General features: G+C 47.4%; 1 protein-coding gene across 1 annotated transcript in view; it reads left to right on the top strand.

Moving 5' to 3' along the window:
• The window catches only part of SLC26A6 (solute carrier family 26 member 6), a 276,916-nt gene that overhangs the window by 251,269 nt on the left and 12,226 nt on the right, over positions 1 to 13,421 (top strand). The window contains exon 18 of the mRNA XM_078662436.1: positions 4,335 to 4,389. Coding sequence (XP_078518562.1) covers positions 4,335 to 4,389 — 55 coding nt within the window. The remainder of the gene's footprint in view (positions 1 to 4,334; positions 4,390 to 13,421) is intronic.

The raw sequence follows: 13,421 nt of genomic DNA, 5'->3' as shown, positions 1-13,421 counted from the left end.
CCTACGTCGTCTGATATGATCTTTATAATATGAGTTCAATTTCCAGCTAACCCAGCCTCGGACTACGTCCCTCTGATGCAGGCCAAATGGACGTTAAATTGGGTACCTTTGTTAGTAAGAACTCCTCTTATTTAAAACACTAAGAAGCTGCATAGGATTGGTATGAAGCGCTATATAAAAAAACAGATTATTAATGACTGCCAATGAGTATTTAATCTATATTGTAAGATTGAAAATACATTAGCAGCTGCAGAGCAATGTGATTCCAATCCGACAAAGTTACCACAGTGTGTAACATACAGAGCTGTGCTGTGCATATACGGTCAGTGGTAAGTTACCTACCACTGACCCTATATGCACAGCACAGCTCTGTATGTTACATGAGGCCTCTAGTCTTGGAGTCCCTCGGAGTCGTCAGCTAGAGCCTGCCCATAGCTGCCAAGGTTTCAGATTGCTATGTGTGACATTTTCATAAGTTATGCATGTTCTCAAATCGTAAAAATCTCTCTAGAGTGCTGACCCTTCCATCTTTATTTCCAGCGCATTACTTCTGAATGTGTTTTCTACCAAGTGGAGGCTCTAGTGAGCTGCTTAAATCTTAGACGATGGCAAAGGAATTTATTTCGGCATGCCTAGTTCTTATTTCACTGCTTAAACCATGCTGAAACTAGTCCAGGCTGGCTGGCTGCTTTGTTCATGCTCCTACTTTAATCACGGCCTTGGCATGGGTTGGAATAATATTAGTGATCAGCAATTGCTGTAACTTTGAGGGATTGTGCATGGACTCTGTAGGCTGCACCAAGCTATTTTTGCTCTTAGTTTGAGAAACTATTCAGTGAGATGCAGACACACTTTATTGTTGTAAATCACTGGCAGAGCAAGAAAGGCCATCTTTGTCGTACAACTGTACACGGTGGTGCATCCTGCAAACCTGACCCCATTGTGTCCATTGAAATTGCCATATCATGTGCCTTTGTGATAACTCCTAACAGTGAAATCTACTTATTTTTGACTAAAAACCCAGTTGTGTTTAAACATTGGAGTTAATCGCATGATCACGCATTTGTTTGCACTTTGGGGACCAAAGGAAAGTGAGGCTGACAAACGTGATGTAAAAAAAGTTGTCTCTTTTGGATCTGCTGCAGTTTAGAACAAGTTTTGAAATGCTGACTCCGAGGTGTCCAAGTTTGGTCCAGGAAGGCTGGATCCTTGGCTGGTGTTGGGATAAGCACAGACTGCGTAATGTGTTCCATTTCAGACTCGGTGGATGTGCATTTATCTCATGCCCATAACCTTAAAACGTCTCTATGACTATGGACCTTTTGGTTTAAGTGTTGCCCGCTGTCAATATTGGGACGTACAGGTAGCACAGTCGTGCTCTGTCTGGCATGCATGTTGCCCCATAGGTGGCTGAAGCGGAGCCAGTCGGGGGTGTAGAGATGAAAGGAAGAAGAAAAGACAAATGCGGACAGAAAAGGGAACAGTGTGATCTCGATCTCCCTCTCCCTCTCTAGCTCTTTCTCTCTAGCTCTTTCTCTCTAGCTCTTTCTCTCTCTTAGCTCTTTCTCTCTCTTAGCTCTTTCTCTCTCTCTCCATCGCTCTTTCGCCCTCCTTCTCGCTCTCTCCCTCTCTCTATTTCTCTATCCCTCTCTCTCCCTCACGCGCTCTCTATTTATCCCTCTCAATCTGTCGCTATACCTATCCCTCTCTCCCCCTCTAACTCTCCCCCTCCCTCTATCCCCCTCTCTCCCTCTCTATCCACATATCTCTCTTACTCTCTATCCCTTTCTCTATATCCTTTTGTCTCTCTCCCTCTCTCTATCCCTCCCTCTCTCTTTTATATCCCTGTATTTCTGTCTCCCCTCTCTCTCTCTCCACCTCCCTTTGTCTTACCTCTCTCTCTCCTCTCTCTCCTTCCCCCCCTCCCTCTCTCTATCTCTTTCTATCCCTCTCCCCATCTTTCTCTCATTCCACTCCTTCCTCTCTCATTCTCTTCCTCTGTTTCTCCCTCTACTTCTCCCTTTCTCTTCTTCGGTCTCCCTCTCTCTCTCTCCCCCTCCCCCACCCCCTCTCTCTCCCCCTCCTCCACTCTCTCTCCTCCCCATGTACGAAACATAACCAGATCTATTGCTGTTTTGGCCTTTCTGTCTCCCAAATTTTCTTGGGGGGTAGAAGTTCAACCCCCCAAACTCCCCCTCACGGCGCTTGCTCGCTACACACCATGTGGGGGTTGGTGTCACTTTTACTTTGTTCTTTCTGATTCACTACTTGTGTCTATTTTTGGTGCTCTCTGAAAGAATGCCTATGGATACATATGACTGGGTGGGTAACCTGATGTTCTTTAAGGTCATCATCTACTGTTTACTGTGCTTTGAAAGTTGATACAATTTGAATATGTAATGAAAAATGTGCTGTAAAATTCACCATTTTGGTATGTCATTTTTGAAAAATTTCTTGGGGGGAAGACCCCCCAAAACCCCCCGAGTGGCCGTCGGGCTCGCTCGCTCCGCTCGCTCGATACGCGTCGGACGGGGGCTGGCTCGCTGCGCATCGGACGGGGGCTGGTCTGGCAAAATTTGCCAGGGCTGCTTTCACTTCCCAGTCCGGCCCTGACCCTGTGACTCAAGTCCCACAACATGAGCAACATGGACATAAGGGGAGTCACTGCCCCTACATTCGTCCATGCTTTCATACTTGATTGGTTATAGAAATGTTACGTCTCTGTGCAGGAGGTGTTGATTGTCCCTCTGCAATGTGAATGTGAGATGCGGTTTCCCACTGTGTTCCATGTATGTTTACGCATTGGCGCCGTTTACATACACACTGCATGTCAATATACATTGTGACTGTTTGTGAGGAGATGACTATTTGATGCGGGACAATGGACATTTGTTCTACATCATGGATGTGAGGTTGTACTCGTACATTGTCATCTCACAGTTTTTTCTCTGCTTTTATGGTACACGTGGGAATTGCAGGCCTGTCGCTGGTTATCGTTGATTTTTGTTTCGGGGTTTGGGACATGGCAGCTTTTTTTGCATTTGTGTTTCACATTTTTGCGGCGTCGTGTAGATTTTGACACGGTCATTTGACGCGTTATCGTGAGACTATCGCATGGTGCCGCCGTGTTGAGAATACAACTTTAACACAGCGTTATTTTCCCGCAATAGACTGCGATGTGAAGAGTTGCGTTAAGCTAATTTTGCAATAATTATCACACGTTCTTGAGAACATCCCCTCATGTTTTTCACGATTGTGTTATCAAGAATGGAATTGAGGCATTCTGAATCTCAAAATGTCAACTTGTATATCTCCAACCAACTGGATATAGCCTTCTTAATGCTCCCTGTAATTTTCTGTTTCCATCTTCTCCAATGAATGGTTTAATTTAAAAAGGTCTCTAGCTTCACTGCAATGGTGAATGTATGCATGTATTGCAAATGGAGTGTGCAATCTTTAGGTACTCTTCACAGATAAAGGCATCACACTGATACTTACATGGTCAGTTTGACATTATTGTGCAAGAAGGATCTGACTTGTTTTTTTTACAGCAGAACTTGTGTCAGTCCCTTGAACCCTTTGTTGATTTAGGAACCATCTGTACATAAAAAACCTGCATCAGGTATCAAACCTGTTTGCTGAATTACATCACCACATATATCTTAACCCCAAACAGGCAAAGATGAAATAATAAGTGTGAGAATGAAGGACATGAAAATGTGGTGGATAGAAACAAATTGAATTTCAAGAAGCTTTTGACTACTTTGAAAGGGCAACTAGGCCTGATGGATGGACAGCTGAAGTAAAACCCAAGACTGAATCTCTGCTGTCATTTTCCTTGAATCCACGGAAATGTGTGGGCTGTCTCGATACTAATGATACAAATCCTAAGCCACCTGTCATGCTTACAACCCTGGTGGAAGATGCATATGGTGTCTCCTGCTAATGTTTTTGCTTCCTGAACTCTGCTGTTCTTTCATGAATTCCTACACATTTACACTGTTTCCAAGTACTCTCAAGTGCCCGGAAGTTGGCCCATTTGTGCATGGCAAAATGCCTAAATTAGGTCAACTAAAAAAATGCAATATTTAATATGGCGATGTGCAAAATAAATTTGGTGAAAGATTTAATACACCAGTAAGTATTGCTATGTGATTGATGTGTTATTATCACAGAATGGTATGTTATCTTAGAGAATGCACTAGGAGAAGGGCAATATTCCCGACCCAGTCTCTTCCTAATCTGATGGAATATAAATTTGGTGTTGGTCAAATGTATGTGCAAATGAAGTGTGCAATTGTATTTGAATTGAATACCAATTTTTATCTGTTTAGATTTTTAAAGAGTTCAATGAAATTGAAGTTGACGTGTATCTTGTTGGCTGCAGCGGTAAGCAAATGTGCTCCAATTTTTTCATATTACTGAAAGATCTTAAATTAGGCATTGGTTCACATTGGTTGCAATTTGTTATGCTCTGGAGTACTGGCAAAGCAGAAACAACCAGAGAAAAGGACAAGCCTCTGTTTGGGCCTTTTAAGGTTTTGCCCGCACAGCGCATGTGCTGAGCTTGCAAAGTCTTTCTGGGCCCGATTCACAGAACTAATCTGAGACAAAATCCTAAACTTACTACTTTTGGTATTCACAGAATGCACTTACTACTTTTGGTTAAACTTACTACTTTTGGTTTTCACAGAATGCATTTAGCAGTAATACACTAACTTTACTACTACTAAATGCCTTCTGTGAATACCAAAAGTGGTAAGTTTAACCAAATTATTAAATTTAACCAAAAGTAGTAAGTTTAGCCAAAAGTAGTAAGTGCATGCAGTGAATGCCAAAAGTAGTAAGTGTCTTCTGTGAATACCAAAAGTATTAAGTTTAGGATTTTGTCTCAGATTCGTTCTGTGAATTGGGCCCAGAGTATTTAAAAAAAAAAAGTAAATTAAAAGGGGTATACAGCCCGCCCTTACTTTCCATTTTTTGTATGCTTTTCACTCTGTTTTCCGTGCTTCTGGTTAATTTAAGCAGGCTATTTCCTGTTAAATTTGTCTTTCTCTTCCTGTGTTTTCTTATCAGTGGAGCTTTGACCAAGTACTCTCTTTTAAAAGCTTTTCCTCCTCCTTTTATGGCACTACTTTTTTCTGTGTGATTAAGCATGTTTGGCGACTGCATTTTTTAAAACTTTTATCCCTGCAATTCAAAGGTATTGGAGCGCTGTACATGAGCCAGCTGCATTACACACGGACACATTCATTTTTAGGCACAAAGAGATTAGGGGCTAGATGTAGGTGGGCAAATACCGGTCGGTAACGGCCGAAAATCGGTAAATTTCCCGTTACTGTCTGGTATTTAGCCCTTTGCGATGTAGGAGGCTGGATTTAAGGATTCGGTAATTTATCGATTCCTTAATTTAAGGAATGAGTAAATTACCGAATCGTTAAATCCTATGTAGGGAGCACTCAAGTGAGTGCATTTTTGGTTTAAGGAATCGTTATTTACCTCCAACTACAAGTTGGTGGTAAATAACGAATACCTTTAAAAAAGCAATTTTGTGCTTTTTTTAAAGTGTCATGTGGCAGACATACATGCCCTCAGGGCATGTATGTGCGCCACATGTGCACACATGCACGATTATGGGGTGCAGTAGGGTGTAAATGTGACACCCTGCCACCCTTGAATATGCTCCCCCTATTACCGATTCGGTATTTACCGAATCGGTAATAGTGAATGGCTTCCCATTCATTCCTATGGGCCTCCAGGTCCATAGGAATGAATGGGAAGGTATTCCCTATTACCGATTCGGTAAATACCAAATCGGTAATAACGAATATTACCGGATCGGTAACATTTACAGATTTTTTACCTACATTCTATTTACCGATTCTTAAATACCGAATCGGTAAAATTCGGTATTTAGGAATTGGTAAATAGAAATTACCTACATCTAGCCCTAAGTCATTTGCCTAGAACCACAGAACCACAAGATGTTGAGTCTCCCACCAAGACTCGAACTGAGTTTCACAGCTTCAAGTTTGGCCATTCTAACCGTTATGCCTCTCTCAATCTCTTTATTGCCCCTTTCTGTCCCTTCACTCCTCCCCTGCACCAATCGCAGGATGTTGAGCTTCCCACCAAGACTTGAATCCTATTCTCTAGCTTCAACTCTCTCCCCATCTCCATTATGTTTACACCCCCCCACTCTCCGTTGTTTTTTTAAACAGTAGCGACCTGTAAGGGTAAGAGCGGGTGGGCGGTGGGGCCGGGTTGGGGGGATTTCAACAGACGACGATGAGGAAAAATTAATTATTTATTTCATTTTCCCTCATGGTCGTCTATCGAATTCCCACCCCCCCCAAAAACAGCCCACCACTCTTACCTGCATGGGCCACTCCTGCTTTTAAAACCCACACCGTACTCCTCCCGATGTTCCTTTTTTTTGTTTTAAAACCCACTCCCACCTTCTGTTATTTTTAATCTGCCCCCACCCTGCAGTGTTTTTGATTCTACACTATTGTTTACCACCCTCCTCCCTCTTGTTACTTTTTTTACGAAGGTTTTTGTTGTGCACACACATCCCAAAGGATATTGAGTGCTTTACATATGCTGCAGTTACATTACACAAGAACATGTTCATTTTTTGGCATTAAGTGATTTGCTGAGAATCACCGACTGTTGAGCCGATGCCAGTTTCACAGCCGGCAGTTTGCCAATGCTTGTGTTGGCATACTCTGAGCGAGTGTAATGGCAGTGTGCTCTCTCAGCTACAGATGGCCGTGTCTAGGTGTGCAATTGTCCCCAGCCCCATTGGATTAGGTTTCACCTGCAAATTCACTTGTTTTTTAAATTTCTATCGACATTTTAGTGCCCAATTGGAAATTCTCGAGATTACTAATCTGTTAACTGCAGAATGTGACACTTTTTGCCTCCAATGTTTTTGCATGGATCTTTCGGGAATATATATATTTTTTTTCCAAGACCTTTATTGCATAGTTCAAAGTGACACAGCATAGAGCCTACAACCCCGAGGGCCGGCTGCGGTACATACAGGTGCTTAGCAATATACCCTGAGCAACACAGCCATTCAGCCGACATCCCGGAGGCTCGGCGGCGTGGTAGCTAGGCGTGCACAGAATAGTCAAAATCATGTACCGGATTGTCCAGAGGTCTATGGTTTTTTTCATTACAAACAAACATAACAAATCGAAGCAGAGGAAACAGTTATATGAGCCATTGCAGTCAGCATTCATCGTCACAGAGCACACACAGCACGGTATCAACCAGTACCACACTCACCGAGGGATGTCCCGACTGGACATAGCCATGTCTGCCATCGGGGAGGTACATAAGTCGCCCCTATAGGTATTCCATCGCCCCCACTTCTTATCCCAGACTCCGGGACAGCCTCTAGTTTTATAAACTGATTTTTCTGACAACATGCACACATCCATTGCAGCCACCCACCGAATCAGGGGTGGTTTGTGTGGTGAGCCCCACTGCATGGCTATCTCACGCTTTATGAGAAGGAAGCCACGGTTTACCCAGCGCTGTTCTATCGCAGTTAGGTCCGTGGGGTCCCATATAGTAAGAAGCGCGCATTTGGGAGACAGAGGGACCGGTTTCCCAAGGGCATCAGTCATTTTCAGGGCCGCACGGTTCCAAAGGTCTTGGAATACCGGGCATTCCCACAGGATATGATAGAAAGTGCCCGTGGAGCCACATTGACAGAGGCAAAGGTCAGACGGACGTCGGCCTATTTTGGCTAAGAGGGGACCCGACATGTAAGTCCTGTGGAGTATTTTCAATTGTATCAAGCGGAATCTATGATTAATGGCTGACTTTCGTGGGGACATCAATGCTGACTGCCATTCTGCATCATCCATATCGCCAACGTCAGTCTGCCACCTAGCCCGGAGAAGGTGAAAAGAATTAGGCATGTTGTTGCACAATTTGCGGTAAGTGTAAGAGATCGCCTTAGCTTGGAGGGGTTCGGACAAGAGTCTATCCTCGAGAGGTGAGGACTGTGGAAGGGAGGCAAGGTCTGGGATGTTGGTGAGGATAGCGTTTTTAATTTGGAGGTAGCAGAAGGACTCAGATGTCGCCAGGTTGTATGTGTTTTGGAGGTCTTTAAATGTCAGTAGTGTGCCCTTGTGGAGTAGGTCGCCAATAGTGGATATGCCTATTGTGTCCTACTTATCAAAGCCACTACAATGACAAAGGGTGCCAAGTTTGTATGAGGTCCAGAGTGGTGTGGATAGCGTGAGGGTGTTAGCCCACCCGAGTCGCTTGTTTGCGCGGTGCCATATGGAGAGCGTGTGGGACATCGGGCCCATATAGCGAGTACGGAAGTGTTTGCCGTATAGGGCCTCGAGGTACCCACCGCAGCTTGTCTGGAATTTCTCCAAGTGGAAGGCGGGGTTTGTAGGCGTGCCGTATAGCCATGAATTGGTGGCGACCAATTGGGTAGCCCAATAGTAGAGACGGATGTTAGGGAGGGCGATACCCCCGTCATACCAACCTTGCGTGAGAGAGATGAGGGCAATGCGGGGGGAGCCGCCATTCCATAGGAGGAGGCGGAGGTCGCCTTCGATCAAATTAAAGTAGGAGTCCGGTATTAGAAACGGGCAGTTCTGTAGAGCATAGAGGAACCTAGGGAGTGCAAGCATTTTAAATAGGGCAGCTCTACCGGGGAGAGAGAGGGGAAGCGACCTCCAATGTGTAACGTCTGAATGGAGCTTCTGAAGTGGGCCTTTAAGGTTGCGGTCATGAAAAAGGTGGGGATCGGGGGTGACAAAAATCCCCAGATATTTAAAACCGTCTTGGGCAATTTCGACTGAGTAGCCTCTCGGGAGAGGGGGGTGGACCACGAAGAACATATAGCACTGATTTCGACCAATTAATGGAGAAGCCCGAGTATTTGCCAAAGTTAGTAATCACGTGTAGCAGGCTGTTAAGGGAGGACCGGGGGAGGAGAGATACACTAGAATGTCGTCTGCATATAGCGAAATCTTATCAACTATATCAGCACTCCACCGGAGGCCTCGGATAGAATTATCCGTTCTAATCCAGTGAGCTAGGGGCTCCAGAGTGAGGGTGAACAACAAAGGGGTCAGCAGGCACCCTTGCCTTGTACCTCTGTGAAGGGGAAAGCGCCTGGACGTATGACCGTTGACATGGACCTGACCCCAAAGATCGGTGTATAGTAGCCGAACCCACCGTATAAATTTAGGGCCAAAACCAAAACATGGGAGTACTTCAAAGAGGTAGGACCACTCAATAGAATCGAAGGCAAGTGTTGCGTCAAGGGAGAGGATAACTGCGTCTTCCCGGAGAAGCGGTATCCTACTCATGACATTATGGACACGGCAGAGATTGAGCGCAGTGTTGCGACCCGGGAGGAAGCCCGACTGATCGTCATGTATCAAGGCGGGAAGAACGGTCATGAGTCTAGTGGCTAGGAGCTTGGCAAGGACCTTTACTTCAGCATTAATGAGAGAGATAGGTCGGTATGAGCCGCAGTCAGCAGCTGGCTTATTAGGTTTACGGATAACCACGATCGAGGCCAATCGCTGGTCTTGTGGCAAGCAGCCTACATCATAGCTATCCTCGAACATCGCTTTAAGATGCGGGAGGATCTCGCCCGCCATGCCCTTCAGGACCTCAATAGGGACGCCGTTGGGGCCCATTGCCTTGGCGGAGGTAACAGAGAACAAGGTGTTTCGGACTTCCTCCGTTGTGAGGTCCGCCTCGAGTTCCTGCATTTCGGACTCAGAGAGAGCGGGGAGGCTCATTTCGGCTAAGAGTAGTTTGGATTCCTCTGCGCCATAATGGGCTCTGGCGGTGTAGGACCCCTCCAAGTGGGTGGCAAAAGCCTCAGCTATATCGCTCGGGTCTGTGACAGTAGAGCGGTCAGGAAGGGTTAATTCCGGGATCCAACGGGAGCCTTGCTCCCGTTTTGCAAGCCAGGCGAGCATCTTACCCGCTCTGTCCCCCAGCTCATAAACCCGGTGGCGGGTTTTGAGAAGTTTGGCTTGCGCCTTTTCAAGAGCCAGTGCCCTATACTCCATTTGTCTCGCTTGTAGGCGAGCCGACACCACTTCAGTGGGGTGCACGTTGTGGAGGGATTCCAGATGAAGTAAGTCTGCCTCTACGTGCATCAGTTGTTCATTTTGTTTACGGAGGTAACCGTTTTTAAGGGCCAGCGCAGAACCTTTGATCACTGCTTTGTATGCCTGCCATATTGTCGTGGCCGAAGGTACAGACCCCACATTTTCAGTGAAGTAAAACTCGGTGTGTGCAAGCAGGCTATCGTGTATGTCAGGGATTCTTAAAAGCCAGGGTGCGATTATAATGGGACCCCGCATCCTCGGGCGGTGATGTGTGAACTGGATCGTGAGGGGGGAATGGTCGGAGATCCCTCTAGGGAGCCCCTCCGGATGGCGGAAGAATTGTAAATCAGTAGTGGGTGTGAAGAAATAGTCTATACGCGAGCAGCTAGTGTGAGCGTTGGAATAGTGCGTGTAATAAGACGTGTGAGGGTGGGAACAGCGCCAAAGGTCCACGAGCCCCATCGAGTGTGCAAAGTTGGATAGTTCTGAACAGGACTTGTGCGAGGGACGGTGGGGGTGTCTGTCTATGGCATCATTCATTGTCATATTGAAATCCCCCCCCAATGAGCAGGGGCCCCTGTGGAATATCGAGCATTAGGTGTTGTATGGTCTGGAGTGAATCCGCACCTAGGGCTGGAGGGACGTAGAATAAAACAATAGATAGTGGTTTGCCTTCCCAGGTGGCCTCTATCGCTGCATAGCGACCGAGGGGATCAGCCCGCGTTTTTGTGCATGTAAGGGCCACACTCCTGCGCACCAGAATGCCGGTGCCCCTAGATCCGGAGGTGAAACCGGCATGCACAAGCAATTTATAACCGCCTAGGTCCAGCGCCCGGCACGCATTACCCATGAGGTGCGTCTCTTGGAAGAGGACCAGGTCTGGAGAGCGGCATTTAAGATATTGCATTACCACCCCCCTTTTTATCTTATTGCCAAGACCATTAACGTTCCACGTCATAATGGTCAGGGACGTCATCGGAGAGGGCATCATGGCGGTTTAAACAAGTGAGGATGTTGACGGATGAACGGTGTGTAGTGGATAGGATATCGACCAGAGACAGGAGTTCCAGGGGAGTGGGTCACCCCAGAGTCCGGTGGGGGCCCAGCAGGGCCGAAGTGTGAGTAATAGGTAGATCGTGACGGTGTAGGGCAGCATAGAAGTGGGTCCATCGGCGAGAACTCGCCAGAGGTAGCGTGAGGGGTCGCGGCGCGCCGCGCGTCGCGCTCTACAATCCAAAATCCTCTGCAATGAACAAACAAGAACAAAAACAGAGACCATAGGGGCCTCGACTTCAACTTCTCAACATTCCCCATCCCTCCCAGTCCCTCCCCCCCGCTGTCACCCCCCAACAACCCCCCACCCTGCGTCCCTGCCCGCGGACTTAGAACTATCCACTCTCCAACTAGGCAGAGTGCCTGTCGCCCCCTGAACATTAGAGAGGAGTGTGGAGAGCCAAGGGTGCCCTCGTCGGCCAGTAGTAGGATAAGGGTATCTAGTGCAAGTAAACAACTAACAGAAACAAAAGCATTCACATGGTAGATGTCATTGAGAAGAGTCAGAAGGGAACCGGTCCCGTGCCCAGGGTCCCATGGCGGCTAAGCGCCGCTCAGTCTATCCAACCCAGTTCGGTGATCGCAGGCTTACCGACCTGCACTCCACAGTACCTGCAGGGCGACCCACGGGGCCAAGTGTTCTCCCTCATTGTGGGCTCCGAGAGAGGGACCCTCTCTCCTGCATGAAGAGTTCAACAGCGTTATGACTTGGTCGAGCCACAACAACGGGTATGTGGACCCAGGGGAGGAAAAAACCATAAAGGATACATAGAAGTCAAAGCATGGATGAGTTAGGAAGTAAATTGTGCCTCAAGTCAGTAGGTTGCTGAGGAAGACGGTCCAGGATACGTCGTCTGTCTGATAGCGGAGCCGATCCGCCAGAGTGGAAAGCATAGCAGCGCGTAGAGGAGCGGCTGGACTGTTCAATTCAATTTGGATTGTTCGGCGTTACTCTTCCTGCACATTGTCCGCGAACAGGTCTTGACTTTCTGGCAGCGCCTCCTCGGTGGAGCGATGAGTGGACCCCCTGCGTCGGGGATGAGAGGAGTTCGATTGTCGCCATCCCTCGAGCCAGTCCCAAACATCAGCAGGAGATTCGAAAAACCAGGTCTTACCCTCCGCCGCAACGCGGAGTTTCGCGGGGAACAACATAGCATACTTGATGGATTGTGCCCGGAGTGCCTTCTACACCTCGAGGAAGCTGCGTCGACGGGCCTGCACCTTCACGGTGAAATCTGGAAAGATCATGATGTGGGCATTGTCTATTCGCAAAGGCGGTCCCGCACGCGCTGTTTGAAGGATGACATCTCGGTCTCGGAAGTTGAAGACACGGGCCACGATGGGGCGGGGAGGAGCGCCCGGCTTCGGCTGGCCTCCAGGAACTCTGTGGGCCCGTTCTATGGAGAAATAGTTGGAAAGGTTCTTTGGTTGGAGGTGTTGGAGGACCAACTTCTCCACAAAGAGGTCCGTGGCCGGCTCCTCAAGGCGCTCTGGAACACCAAGGATGCGGAGGTTATTGCGTCGGGCGCGTCCCTCATAGTCATCCAGGAGCACTTCCATCTAGCGTTGCTGTTTCTGTAGATGGGCCACCTGTTGCTGTAGTGTGGCGGTGTCATCGACGAGAGCAAGAGTCTTAACCTCGATGTCTCTCACCTTGGAGTCCATTTTCCGAACGTCGGCCCGCAGCAGCGTCAGCTCCACGTTCACCGAATCAATCCGGGTCTTGAGTGAAGAGCGGACCCCCGCGATTGCCTCCATAACGTCGTCCAATGTGGGGGAGGACTTCCCCTGCGGAGGGGGGGTTGGCGGCTTGAGGGTGGCATCCGGAGTCACCTCTTTGGGGTCCCCCCTGGAGCCCCACGACAGTTTGTTGATTTGCCTTTGGTTGGGGGGTCGGGTACCTTTGTTGGAGGCCATCTTCGTGTCGGTACTTGCCGGAGGATCCGGTGAGGGAAGTATGGAGGCAATCCGGATGTTTTCGGGAATATTTAAGCTCAGCATAGACACTCACCTTTCATAGGCAAATAGGCTTGTTCTCAAGGTAATATTTAATTATACATAGAAACAAACCCCCTAAACTGTGCTGAACATACATTAATGCAATCAGTGTACAGTATTTGTTTGTATTTACACATATACATACCAATCATTCATTATACATTGTACACCAGTAAATTTGCTTATACAGAAGAGTTATGCCTCACAACAAGTGGCACAACTATGTGGCAGAAGGCTACAGAATATTGCATGCATGTTACTGTG

This window comes from Lissotriton helveticus, chromosome 9 (assembly GCF_964261635.1).
Source record: "Lissotriton helveticus chromosome 9, aLisHel1.1, whole genome shotgun sequence".
Lineage (NCBI taxonomy): Eukaryota > Metazoa > Chordata > Amphibia > Caudata > Salamandridae > Lissotriton > Lissotriton helveticus.
This window is presented reverse-complemented; position numbering and strand designations above follow the sequence as displayed.